The 14822-nt window shown below is 22.6% G+C and overlaps 3 protein-coding genes across 3 annotated transcripts; all 3 read left to right on the forward strand.

Annotated features, from left to right (window-relative positions):
- Window positions 1-439: 439 nt before the first annotated feature.
- On the forward strand, window positions 440-1691 carry PGO_020000 (variable surface protein; the record flags this gene model as incomplete). Its single annotated transcript, XM_028685819.1, has 3 exons — window positions 440-469; window positions 702-1403; window positions 1536-1691. 3 exons carry the CDS (start codon window positions 440-442, stop codon window positions 1689-1691), a joined length of 888 nt encoding a protein of 295 aa, XP_028541620.1.
- A 5031-nt stretch (window positions 1692-6722) lies between these two features.
- Window positions 6723-7283, forward strand: PGO_020010 (hypothetical protein, conserved; the record flags this gene model as incomplete). Its single annotated transcript, XM_028685820.1, has 1 exon — window positions 6723-7283. The coding sequence occupies one exon, from the start codon at window positions 6723-6725 to the stop codon at window positions 7281-7283; it is 561 nt and encodes a 186-aa protein (XP_028541621.1).
- Window positions 7284-12110: 4827 nt separating this feature from the next.
- PGO_020020 (variable surface protein) lies at window positions 12111-14328 on the forward strand (the record flags this gene model as incomplete). Its single annotated transcript, XM_028685821.1, has 3 exons — window positions 12111-12149; window positions 12648-14087; window positions 14185-14328. 3 exons carry the CDS (start codon window positions 12111-12113, stop codon window positions 14326-14328), a joined length of 1623 nt encoding a protein of 540 aa, XP_028541622.1.
- Window positions 14329-14822: the final 494 nt, after the last annotated feature.

The following is a 14822-nucleotide window of genomic DNA, read 5'->3' on the forward strand; positions in this document are numbered from 1 at the left end:
TTTCATGTGTATAATAATAACGAATTATAAAAAATCTCAAAATTTTTTTTATAAGAATAGCGAATTAAATATATATATAATCCTAAAGCTTATTCTAATATGTTGTAGACTGACTTGTATATATTATTATAGGGAAAAAATTTAACTTAAATATATATTATAATTAATAACACATATTATCATTATATTTTTTTATTATAATTTATACTATTAGTAGCATTATGAAATTTTCTTATAGGGTGGTACGCCTTATATTATACTTTAATAAGTAATAACATTTATTGTTTCTAAATAATATATTAAAACTTTTTATTATTGTAATAAGACTATTAGAAGTATATTTTATGTAGGACTTATTTTTACTAACATATATTAAGTCATATAATATAAATGTAAAATGTAGTAAGTATACTTTGTATGTCAAAACTATAATTGTAATATGCTTTATAATTATGATTACTTTTATCATGTGATTTTATTAATAAATATTCATACATGTATGTTCCAAAATTTTATTCTTTTATTACGTTTTCCTGTATAAGATTATAGTCTAAAAAGTGATGGAGAAAAATGTAGTATTATTGAATTAATTTAACATAAGTAAAAATAATACTTCTCTATTCTATTTTGAGTAAATATTATAAATACCTCTTGGGCAGTATGTAATTTTTTAGTATTATTATTTTTTCTTTTTTGTTTAGTGTCAATATATAAATTCATTTTATGTATGGGATGAAATTGTCAATAATACTGATAAAGACGATAGCGTATACAAAGGTCCATGTGCTAATATTAAAATCAAAGGTCCATATGGAAATAAATTATCTGATGAAAATATATGCAAACAAACTATGTTATTTCTCAAAGAAATACGTAGTATAGTAGACCTCAAGAGAGAAGTAATTGGCTGTAAACACATATTTTATTGGTTATATCAAAAAATTCCTAATGAACTAAATAAATATGAATTAACAAAAACAGCATATAACACATTTGTTAATCTATATAAATCATATGTAGAAGATGTATGCACAAACTATAAGGAAATTAATATTACTAATGATGAAATCGATAAATTAGATAGTATATATGAGTATTATACATGTCTTAATATAATAAAGAAAGTTAATACATGTTCAGAAGATATAAGAGCATGCATACTAAAATTTAATCTATTAAACGCTAAGTATATGGATAATTGTGTATCTAATAATAACCAAAAATTTTGTGAGGAATTAGTATTTTTAAGCAATCAGTTTAATGAGAAAGTAAAAGCCTTAAATTGTGCTAACACAGAACATGTATTGATATTTTCTTATCAAAAGTCTAATGCCAAAAATCGCATTATAATTGCAATTGTTGTAGTATTACTAACATCCTTTCTTCTGGTAAATCTATATAAGGTAAAATAAAATAATATATACATACGTTCATTTAGATACTATAAAAAATATATTTCATATATAATATAAAAAACATTTAACACGAATAAATCATGTTTTTAATACATAATTGTTTTTGTCACTATTAATTAGTTCACTCCATATGGTGTACTCTTGCGTCGTGTTCTAAAGGGTAGAACAAATGTGTTCAATAACGAAAAAGAAGAATGGAATATATTTCAACTACCTGAAATAAACAACAGTGCATCAGCGAATAATGTATATAACATAACATATAAATCTACCTAATTATAAGGTAAATATTTCACATAATATGATTATATAAAAAAGAAATAATTCATATAATATAGTTAAACAGAATAAATATATTAACTTCAAAATATAATGGGACAATTTATCAATATATATAATCTGATATTTTTCAAAGTGTTATTCATCATATGTGTAAATATTGAAAGAAATTACTATGTATATTTTTCATTATTTCCTTCTCCATTGTATAGCTTATTACATGAATAAGATTCCTTTATTTTAAAAAAATATATATTCAATATAAAATGATAATACGCTATATGGTATAATAGTAGAATGGGGATTAAATGTTCTAACAATAAGTTAACATATTTAATATAAATTAGTATTATACATGCTATTCTATTTTGCTTTATAATATTGTAGAAAATTAATTTCCAACTATTATATACAAGTATTTATAATAATCATTGTATTATTCATGTTTTTATTAAACTTATATTACGTTAAAATACTATTGTATTAGGTTCCTCTTCATTTATGATATTAATACGTAAAATAATATTACATATAATTTTTTTAGTATATGGAAGAGAGCAAAATATAGGGTATCATTTGTTCTTACCTTTTTTTTTTGTCTGTTTTATTGTGTATTTCTCTTATTCCAATTTGTTATACACACTTACTTAATGTCAAAATTATATATAACTTATTTGATGCTGTATTAAATTATATTGTGAATGCATATACTTTTAATATAGGTAAAAAAATATCATATATTTTTAAGTTATAAAAAAATGATAAATTTCTATATTTTATTTATAAATTATGCAACTTTTCTGAATAATAACTGAATAACTTAACATTCTTTTTTGTCATAATATAGTATTCATTTAAGTGAAGATATAAAAATGTGAGGAATGAATTATGAACTATAATATAAATTTAACATGAACATCGTCTATTTTTATATACGTCTAATTGAATTCAATCACTTTTTTGAGGCAAATATAAATACAGGATAGAAAAAATTATAAATTCATAATGTAATTATACAAATAAAAAATAGAAGAAATAAACATATTTTAATGCTAACATATGTAAAAGTGAAAAATTATGCGTCATACAGATGCTAATGTATAAGTAATAATATGCAACTAAAAAGACATCACAATTGCACTAAATACTCATAGTTCCTCATTTGAATAATGATTTAAATTGGGCTTGAATAGAACCATGTCTTCAATTTAAATATACAAATATACTTCATTTTATTCGTCATAAAAAGAAAAATTATTTTTTCCACATTTAAATAAAATTTAATACAAAACAAAATATTTAATTTTTTTTAATTTTGTTTTATATAATAAAAAAAAGTATATTTGCTTTGTATAAAATATATAATTTAATTTTCTAAATATCCCAAAAGACAACCATTTCAATAGATTACAGAACCAAGAATGTTATTAGTAAAAAAAAGGTATGAAATATAACACTCGGGAAAAAAATTCTTAAACTTGTTCAAAGAGGTGTACATCCATATATATACATTAATTTTAGCACATTTGTATACACAATTATTTCTTATAAATGTATGAATAAATGTATATTTATAGACGTACTAAAAAATTGTGTGTATGTATATATATCATATTCCTTATTATCTGCCATATACTGTTAATATAATTTTATTATATGCCAACTCCATATTACATATGTTAATGTGTGTTGTGAAATTGCATTCAATATATATATTAAGTAACACAAATAAACTATAAAATATCCAATTTACTACACAAAATAAGAATAAATATGATGAATGTCGAACATCTTTGCATTTAACATATTTTCTTATTCTATAAAAAAAGAGTTAAGGTATTACACAATCTTCTTTAAAATAAATTATATAATTGATATTAATTTACTTGAAATATCATTATAAAAATTTAAAAGTGTCCTACCTTCATTTTTTCTTTCCTTATGTACACAATTTCAAATTTATAACGTTTAAGAATGTATAAATAATTATTTTTACAATCATAAAAATGAGTATTTTGTTAAATCCAATTATTAGTTATTTAAAGCATATTTTAATATTTTTCTAAACTTGATAATCTTCTCTTTTCGAATCATAACTAATAATGTCTAAGAAATTCATAATATGCATTCTACATTCACAATGATTATAATTCTAAATTTACCGTGTAAAATAAGGTTAATATAATAAGATAATCATATTTCTTGCACAATATTTTTCAAAAAATACTATATTCCTTAATACGCAATAGTTTTATATAAATTAATTCTATTTACAGTTTTAACATATATGTCGATTATATACAAAATGGAATGTACATTCAAATTAAAATAATCTAATGTGTTCATATCATAAATAAAATTATATAACATTATGTTATAATCGAAACTAGTAATAATGTTTTTCGCATAATTACTCTTTTTCTGTATACAATAGGATATGTCTAATAGGCATTATTTTATTGTGAAAAATTATACATTCATCTGTAATATTATGATAATATAATAATAATTCAAATAATTTAAAAAAAAAAAAAAATGAGTTTTCATATGAAAAAAAATAATTTATACCTAAAAAATCACAAATAAATTGGAAAAAGAATTAATTAAACCAAAGCTTTGATGATATTTGTTATAAGCTGTTATTATTTATATAAAGCGAATATAATAAAAACAAATGGAATACTATATCATTAGACATATCACACTTGCATATGCAAAACATATAATAGCAGATGATGGTTATGATATTTATAAATTCAGATAGATACATAATCTGAATTCTTCTGAGATATGATTTAACCATTCTATAAAACTATGTTTGATATTAATATAAATACGCTAAATATAGGAAAATCTGCATATATATGTAATTATAAAATTAAACTAGATTGCACAATAAAATATTATTAGTAATTAAACAATATCATAATTCACATATTTTCTATCTTAATTATAGATAAACATCATGTTGATTACAATAATTCATTTTAATGTATCTCCACAGATCTTTTACCATAAGCTAACCTAATTAATAAAAAGTTTAAACGATAAATCTAAGATACACCTTAAAATTTAAACCTGAACATCGCTGTAATAAATGGTAAAATAAGTAACTCTCTCATCAAAATTGACAAAAAGCAGAGGGTAAATTCGAAAGAAAAAAAAATATATATCCAATATATTCCTATATTTCACAATAGTGAAACTTTTTAGATAAAATGATATATCAAGAATGTCACAAGTCTATTTCTGAGAAAAAAATATTTTTTTTTGCAGCCGATTCAGTATACAGAATTTTATATTTATAAAACAATTATGCCTAATATTTTTATTTTCCTTGTTATTTTTTTCCCATCCTATAATTAAAATTTAACTTTTAAAAGGATTGTAAAATTATCCATATTTCTTGTCCTCCATTATTTCTTCTTAATTTTGAAAATCCTTTATAATTATTATATTAAAAGTTCTTTTCTAGGTAGATATGTATAGAAAACATAAAGTGCATTTTATAGTTTACATTTAAAAAATTTTATAATTCCTGTTTTTCCTTTCATATTCTATAATATTTCTAAAGAATTATAAGCTTCAGCAACAAAAAAAATAATAAAATAGTGTATTTTTTTATACATAATTATTTTCCAGAACACGTAAAAACAATGCAATCCGTCAAAACTTATTTAATTTATTAAAATTATTTAAACCTTCAGTAAAAAAAAAATCACATAGAAATATAAATGTGTTAGGTGGTAGCAAGTTCTATTAATTCCTAATGAACTATGAAAGAACTGTTATTTTTTATGTTGTATAAACAAAAAAAATTAAGAAAATATATAATGAATTTATTCTATATAGAAATAAGTTTTTGTTCATCTTATTATGGTCTTATTATTTTTTTTTGTTTTTTTGAATTACATTACACTTTCGTGTAATTATTATAGTATATTTTGTTGAAACTAAAAATATAAAAAAAATTTACATGTACTCAACGAAGTCCTGAAAATGATACTAGTGGAACAAATATAATTTTTTTTTATATACACAAAAATATAAATGAGTTTTTATTAAATATATTGTTGATAAATAACTGAAAACCTAAATACCTACATGACTTCTTTAGAAAAAATAATAATGAATATGTGAAATTGCATAGTGTAAAAAAAAAAAAAAAAAAATATCCCTTATATTTGACACGAAATTAAAAAATAATACTAGTACTATTATATATATCATTAAAATGCATCGAAGTAATAATTATACTATAACTATAATTTTTTTCTTTTTAATATTGTTAAAATTATGTTCATAATTTATTATTATGCTAATATAGATTTTGCTTGTAATATAGAGTTGTAAAGTTACATGTATATTAATTTTAATAAAAATTCCCATAAAGTGTTGTTATTATGAGATAAATACCTGCAATCAGTGTTATTCGTTTAGCACATTCTTTTATTTCTATACTATTTTGTTTCTAAAAATTTGATGTTTACAAGCAGAGTTGGTTATTCTTAGCAATAAGAATTATAGTAAAAATTTGATGTTTTTCATCATAAATTATTAAATTTTTTGGTAATATAAGATTTAATAAAATAAATATTCCTATGAAATCAGAAGTTATTTCCAATTTTATGAAAAAAACTGTCATAACAAAAAAAAAAAATTCTACCTACAAATCTTCGTTCAATATCCTTGACAACAAAGTTTAAGCATTCAAAAATAAGAATGAATTCCCTTGTTTCAAAAGTTATATTTGTGATTTTCTTAATATGGAAATATAATCATTCCTTCGATGTAAAGTGAGACTTATTTTTTTCCAAAATATGTTTATATATACATCTGTTCTCTTTTTAGAATTTCTTACTCAATTAATTATGTGTTCCCCATATTATGTGAGGAACTTTAACAAGTGCAAGCATTACTTAAATATGTGGCACGTATATCTCTATGAGTTAATTTTTTTAAATTAAAATAAAATTAATAATTCTATTTTTCCCCTTGATTAGAACAAGTCCGAATAGACCGCTGTGTATGCAAAATGAGTCTCAGGTTTTAACAAACCAAAGGTTAAAAAGAATAATGGCAGAAAATGGTAATAACACTAACGAACGAAATTTTAAATCAGGCAATAATTCTGTAAAAAAAAGATCATCTAACAATAAATCGAGAAAATCTGATGTTGAACATATTAATATGTTAAAAAATATGTGTTCAAATATATCAGAAACTTTGAGAAGTGTAGTTGACGATATGGAAAGAACATATAACATGAAAAAAGGTCATATGGAACAATTAGGCAAAAAAGATGAATTCACTGACCAATGGATTGACTTTATAAGTCATATGTATAATACTATAGAATATAAGTTAGATTTAGAAGGTATGCGTGCATGTAGAAGTGAAAGAAATGTGAATATCCTAACATCCATGCTTAAAACAGATTTTGAATTTTTCCAAGATGCATTTAGAGATGAACCTTTATTGACAGGGATTATAATGATGCCTAATGATAGCCATAAAACTAAAAAGTATATACGATCCACTGAATTTGAGAACAAAAAAATTGACGATATTTCGAATGAGGAAGATTAAATATAAAGAAAATTATATGATGGAGCAGCCATAATAGTCTAAATTAGAAGGAAGAATAAGAAAAATATATAGATGAAATGAAGGTATCTGTCATAACACTGTTAATATTAAAATTGTGAAAGCAAAAAAAAATATATCATTTCTTAAATGAGTGCTATTTGATTCTCAATCTTACATTTTTTTTTTTTTTTTGATTCAGTATTGAGACTTTCTATATTAAAGATTCCTTTTAGTGAAATCAACGATTTGTGTGTTTATGAATCCTATATATTAAACTGTGCATACTGCTTAATTATATGTATGTGCATAATATTGAATTGTACTGTCAGTTAATAATAATTGGCTTTATGGTGTTTGTAATTTGTTCCTAAATTCATTCTCTTTTAACATTAGAAAATTTACACGTAAAAATATTCGTAAAAACGTGTATTGTGTAAGTACACTTGTTCACCAAATAAATTTAAAAAATTTGTAATATAATTTGTAGTTACCATAGCAAAATATGTGTTCTTATTAGAGATAATATACAGCTATGTGCTATAAAAATAAAATATACAAACTAAATAAAATTGTAAAATAATTCTTCATTAAATATTCCTTTAAAAAATGCACTTTAAGGAATAATTATCCAGTTTGTAGAATATTTTTTTGCTTTTTTAAAGGAATAATCAACTATATAAATCATAATTGCAATATTTACGATATTATTTCGTATAATATAAACAAGTGCGTCCAAATATAAAAATAATAGTTCTTAATTTCTGAAAATAAATTATAAGGTAATAAAAAAAAAAGCGTAAATTCATCTCCAACAGTTCAATGAGACATCACTTTCTGATATTCTTTAAGCATGTTTAGTGATAAATATAAATTATTACTCTATAAATATGTAATTATGATTAAAGCTTTAAAAGGAATGTGTCCTTGTATTATAATTTAAGGTTATCTCTCAAATAGAGCATTCAATAAAGTGATTAATATATTGAATATTATATATATACATATATATGTATAATAACATTCCAAATATATACAATTGTAACTTTAGAAATTGAACATCCTGTTTTAATATGCCTTAACAATATCAAATAATGATACTCATAAATCCCTATTTATTTATATATTAAATATAAAAACATATTGTCTACTGACACATTATTCGTCACTATAAATTAATTCAAACAAGAAGGCTATCTCTTACATTATACTACCTTTTTTAACCAGAAACAAACTTTACAATGAGACTATTATTAATATAAGAAGTGAAGAACTCTAATTATACATAAATGTTCTAGAAATTTTATTATTCTGCAAAACATCAGTTTAATAAATTATCCTAAAATTGTTCTAATAATATGTGATAAAACCTATCATCTTTATTTTCACAAAGCGCAAAATCTAATGGGACCATGCCATTATTATGTATCACTTTTTCAGATATAGTCTATTGAAAAATCATGTAATACATAACAAACACACTTTAAATAGGTAGATGGTATCTTCATTTTGCGCTGAAAAAAAAAGAAATATTTTTTATTATTCTATTAATCTCTTTTAATTAGTTAATGATACAAATTACTTATTTTTACGCATTTAAAAATAGACGTATTAGAAAATTATCATATCAACAAGGCAAAGAAATGTAGTGTAATGTGATAAACATGTAGATGGATTTCATTGAATTTCATTTAATTTACGAAATATACATTGTGTTTCACAACAGGTTATAAATTGCAGATGTGCATTCTTCAATGCCACGACATTTCATAGATTAGCATTGTACCACTCTCTGTCTTTAAAGTTGATACAACGGAAAAAAGTGTGCTAACTCAGATATTCATTTTTTGACATTTACTAAATAAACATTTAAGCATTGTCATTTTTCCATATATGTAAAAAAAATAAACGTTTCTAAAAAATGATCTAAAAAAAAAAAGAATGACATTTTTCTTTCTTAAGATACATAAGAAGTTTACTGCAAACCAGTGTTGTATTTCAAAAAAAAAATAATTTAAAAACCATGGCGATGCAAAACCAAACAAAAACTCCAATTTAAATACGTCATACAATTTCCATTATCCAAATATTCCATTTATTTCTTTTCCAGTTAATTATAAGAACACTAAATATATTTTATTAAAAAAAATGATGAATTCTTACCTATATTTTATTAATATTCTATTAAAATGCAAAGTGCATAATTGTTGTATTTAATATGCAACACAACCTAATAATGCAAGATCATTTAAAATATTTTATAATCATAAATATATAAATTAGCATATGACTAGCAACAATTTATAAAAGAAACTAGCATCATGGTGGATATAGGGTGCAGAATATTATTTCCTTCACTATACACAAGCGTAGCTAAATAGGTTGGGGTGCTTTTCTTCGATTGTGAGATTTATGTTCATAATTTAAGACAAAATTATGTTATTCCTATAAGTATAGAAAAAATCTCACACTGTTTAAGTGTATTATATTAGTAAAATATTCCATAAAACACATGAACGTAACTGCTTGTTTGATCTTATATGCTACATTAAATGCGGTTTCCTTTTATTATATTTTATTTTTTTATAATACCAAATTAAATAATCTATTCAGACAATATCAATTGTAACAATGAAATGATATATATTAATTCACTTTAATTATTGTGAATGAGAACATTAATATGCATGTTATAGAATAAGCATATTCCCCCAATATAAAGCGCACGTAACATGTTATCACAGTTTAACACCAAGTCTTATGAAGAAGTATTATTTTTTTTTCTAAATTATCCCTAAAATTATCTTACAACAATTAATACTTTTTGGAAGGGCACAATAGAATTCATAAAATTGTCCTATTTATTGTGATTTATATGAAAATAACTTTTTTTTTACAATGCTGTTAAGACTTTAATTGAATTAAACAAGTGTGAAAAATCTTTGTGTCTCATAATGTAGCATATTAAATGGGCGCGTTTTAAACTAAAATTGTTATTTCGGAACATTTATGTGTAAAATTCAAAATGGTCAATTATCCATTTTAATTTTAAATGAATTCTGAAACATTGACTATTTATTTAACATTTAAAAAAATCATAAAATATTATTACTAAATGATACATATATATGTATATTTATATAATATTAAGAATATAGGAAATAAACAAATATGGAACTACAAGATTGACTAATTGGTTTCTTATAATATAGGAGTAAACTCGATGATATATACCCAATACATAGAAGTAACAGGTAAAAAGAAATATATTTACTGCTCTAAATATGTAACGGATACATGTTAAATCTAAATTAATTAATTGAGAATTATATATCACATTCGATGCAGAGAAATGAGCGCTAAATATTTCAGGAAATGTTATTCTTCTTCTGTGAAGTTAATATATTAATAATAAAATAGCAACATTAATTTTAGAGAGATATATGTAAAACTGTTATTAGAAAAAGAATAAAAACATAAAGCAAAAGGAATAATGTTATTAATAATACAACCACCAAAAAATATATTAAAAACGTAGAGTACAAAAGACAAATCATATAACTAATATCAATAACAAGCAATACGAGTTAATCTGTTTTCCAACTACAAATCATGTTCCTTTTAAATAGTTCAAAAACTGTTCTAATTCAACATTATTATTAACGACTCTTCCAAAAATAGAAAAACTATAAAAAAAAAAAAATTTTAAATAAAATTGAAATTATGAAGTAACTTTCAAATGATATTATAAAAAAATAATAATATCATGCTATTTTAATAAAATGTTGATTTAGAAATATAATTAATTTTGAATATATAATTATAAGTTTATAGTATTATATATATTTAATATTTTCTCTAAATCTATATTGTATTTTATTAATTTATAAAAATTTGTTTATGCAATAAATGAGTTAACAAATTGTTCCGTTTTAAAGATAATAAAACAACATATTCCCATGTAATGTATAAAAAAATAGTAATAATTTTAATCTACTTAAATGAATCTAAATGTTCAGAGCAAACTATTAAAATAATATAATAAAAATAATAATAAAATGAGAACAGTTTTTGCGTATTATTTGTTCTTCATATTATATATATTATTCCTATTCTGCAGAAAAAATATGTTGTATTTGTTTGACACTTTTTATTATAATTGCGATAAAAAACTTCTTCCTATAAATGATAGTAATTTTCAAAACATTGCAAGATAGACTTAAACATATTTCTTTTACTGATCATGAATTATATTATAATATATTATTTTTTATTTTATTTTATTTTATTTTATTTTTTTTTTACTTCATTTACACTATAAGACTTGAATTTTGCCTTAAAATTAATAATTCTGTGAAGAACAAATAGGTCAAAATGTAGTAATAAGTAATATAAAACCTAGTAAAGAAATTATTTTATAAAAAATTCACTCGAATTTATATACATACGAGAAACACAGAATATTTATTGTTAAGCTATATAAATTATAATTTATTTTAAATGTTAACTAGTCTTTATAATTACAGATTATTGTCACATTAATAAAATGAACCTATTTACAATTCTTGTATTGTTCATTTCATGTCTTTATATGCAACATTATAAAATTAAAAATATATCAAACTAATAAAAATAATAATGAGAAGTAGATTTATAAACATTCAAAAGATTATTTAAGGTCAAAATATTACCTTCCCTTATATTAAAAACATTGTTTATATAAAATGTATTAGTTCAGAACCCATAAATTAAAGAGTTACAAAATCTAATATACATAACATTAAATATATAGATTGTCTTGTTATTAAAATAAAAATTATATATGAAAGTATGAAAGCGAAATATTATAAAATTGTTCTTATTTCATTCGTTATACCTCATTAAACCGAACTACACAGCATTCATTATTTTTTCTCATTAGTATTCACTATATATAAACTTTATACATTTGTGTTTTTTTATCATCATTAAATCTCCAAATTTTATTTGGGGGTGTATCTCCACATAAGATATGTTAAATTAATTTATAAAAATGTAACAAATTGATTAAATTTATGTTTTTCCGAATTCAATTATTTTACAGTTATCCTTATACATAACCACGTGTATTGTATTGGTATTATTATTTTATAAGATTCATGTTTTCACTTTCAGAACATCCAGCTATATGTTAAAGCATTTGCATTTATACAACATCTATAAATATTACTATTAACATATTTTAAAATACGAAAATGCAGTGTTATGATACTAATATGTTAAATATATCCTTTTCCGAATATGTTTACTCTTGTACATGATTTATTCCCAAAATTTTATTTAAACAAAGAAAAAGAAAATACAGCTTTAATAAAAGATAATGCTTAGAGAATGCCAGTAGTTGTTACGACAATTGAATCTACAGGGTCCAAGAAAGAGAAATGCATTGACAGTATCATAGAACACATAAATGAAATTGAACATAAATATCATAATATTTATGAAAATGATAAAACATTGCTCTGTCCAAAATGTGAGCAATTAACTACCTATTTAAATAACGAAAATTGTGAGAAAAATGTAATATATTCTTTGTATAATTCAGAAATATCTAATGTACTAAATATTTGTGCTAAGTCCAATTGTTCTAGCAATATTTCACCAGATGATGCAATATTTTTAGAATATGTATCAAAAGAACAACAAGTAAATGAAAGTAGTCAAAGAGAATTAACTGAACCAGAACGGAATCAACAAAAAGATCATTCACAATCTGATGTAAAACTTCTTTCTAGCTCTTCTCAAACTCCAGATGTAGAATATGAATCAGTGAGTAAAAATCCATCTAGTGCACATGTACAGGAAGAGCCTTCGTCAAAATTATTGTCTTCCTTTGTTCCTTCACAAAATGCAGAATTAAATACCAATGGAACTTTTCCTTCTCCACAAACAGAATCTACTGATGAACATGGTCCAAGCAATAAATTGGAAGTATCTGTATCAGGTACAACACTTCTTCCAAAAAAATTACCTGATTCTAATGCTGACAGTTTAGAGAATGACGGAATCCTGGGTCAAATCAGTGAACTCCTTGTTACAGAAGTCTCCAATGTGGTAAACTATTTATACAGAACAATTTTTTCAGGAGTATTTGGCTATTCAAAGTATGAACAAAACAAAAAGGGTGATACAGATACTGATCAAATTCAATCAGGTAGGCCAGTTACTACTAATACATATTCAACTCACTTGCGCAATGAAGGTGCACGTGATAGTGACACACCTTCCAGCGATGGAAAACTTGGTGATGTTCATAATGGTAACTCACCTTCTGGTATTATAAATACATGTGAAACAAATACTAATATTGCAAAGGATGGTATAAAATGTACAAATGGACAAGGAATGCATGAAAAAAATAATAGTGCCCAACGTAATCATTACAACCCCCATGACAATACAGTTGCTTCAGGTAAAAATTCTAACAAAGCAACTGTAAATAGTCAATCATCTCGTAGCTCACCTAGTAAAGAATTAACAGACGAAAAAGTAACGTCTGTTAGTTCTAGTAAGGTTTCAAGTGCACCTAATATATCACCCAATGGGACGACAAATACAACTTCTATTTATAGTTCTTTTGTAGAAAATGCAAAAGCAAGTGAAGATGGGTCACTTGTTACTACAGGTACAGATGGTATGGGTACCACAGGAAGTGGCAATGTGCTAGATGGATCAGATGGGAATGCTCAAACAACACCATATATATTATATATTGTAATAATTGTAGTATCCTTAACAATAGTAATATTATTCATACTTCTTATAAAAGTAAGCTACAATTTGATACATTATAAAGGTTATTCGCATATTTTTAATTATCTGTAATGATTAAATCATATTTAATTCAATTTTCATTTCTTTGTAGTACACTTATTTGTCAAGGCTCTTCTCTAACGAAAAGAGAAGGAAAAGAAAAGCGATAGAAGATAAATTGCATAAAATATTGATAGAACCATCAGCTTCAAAAGAGAAACGTATCCAATTGGCATATAATTCTTTTGAAAATTGAACATAATTGTTAATAAAAAATTTATAAAATAGCTTTAACCTGTTTACACTCAACAAAAAATAAAATGTTAGAAAAAATAATTATCTTAATAAATTACAATTAACTATTTTTTAGGGGATAATTTATTTTAGAAAACAATAACATAATAATTATAAAATTTATAATTAAAAAAGGTTTATACAATAATTTTTATTAAACATTATGTTATATTTTTTTTAGTTTTACATATTCAATAATTAATTTTACAGATTTATGTAATAAATGTATCATTGCATAATTCATGTGTTTATGTTTTAGTTCAATTCAAATATTCATATTTCACTTTTTTGACAGACTTTTTTTTTTTTTTTAGTCTAAATTTAAGATATCATGAACTTTTTTTGTAGAATGTTTTAACAAATTCTGCTTGATTTTTATATTAAAAGTTAAATAAACCATGTTATAATCCCAATAATATTTGACTTTTTTCCTACTGCTGTGATATTTCCGAATAT

This window comes from Plasmodium gonderi, assembly GCF_002157705.1.
Source record: "Plasmodium gonderi DNA, contig: Chr02, whole genome shotgun sequence".
In the NCBI taxonomy this organism is placed as follows: domain Eukaryota; phylum Apicomplexa; class Aconoidasida; order Haemosporida; family Plasmodiidae; genus Plasmodium; species Plasmodium gonderi.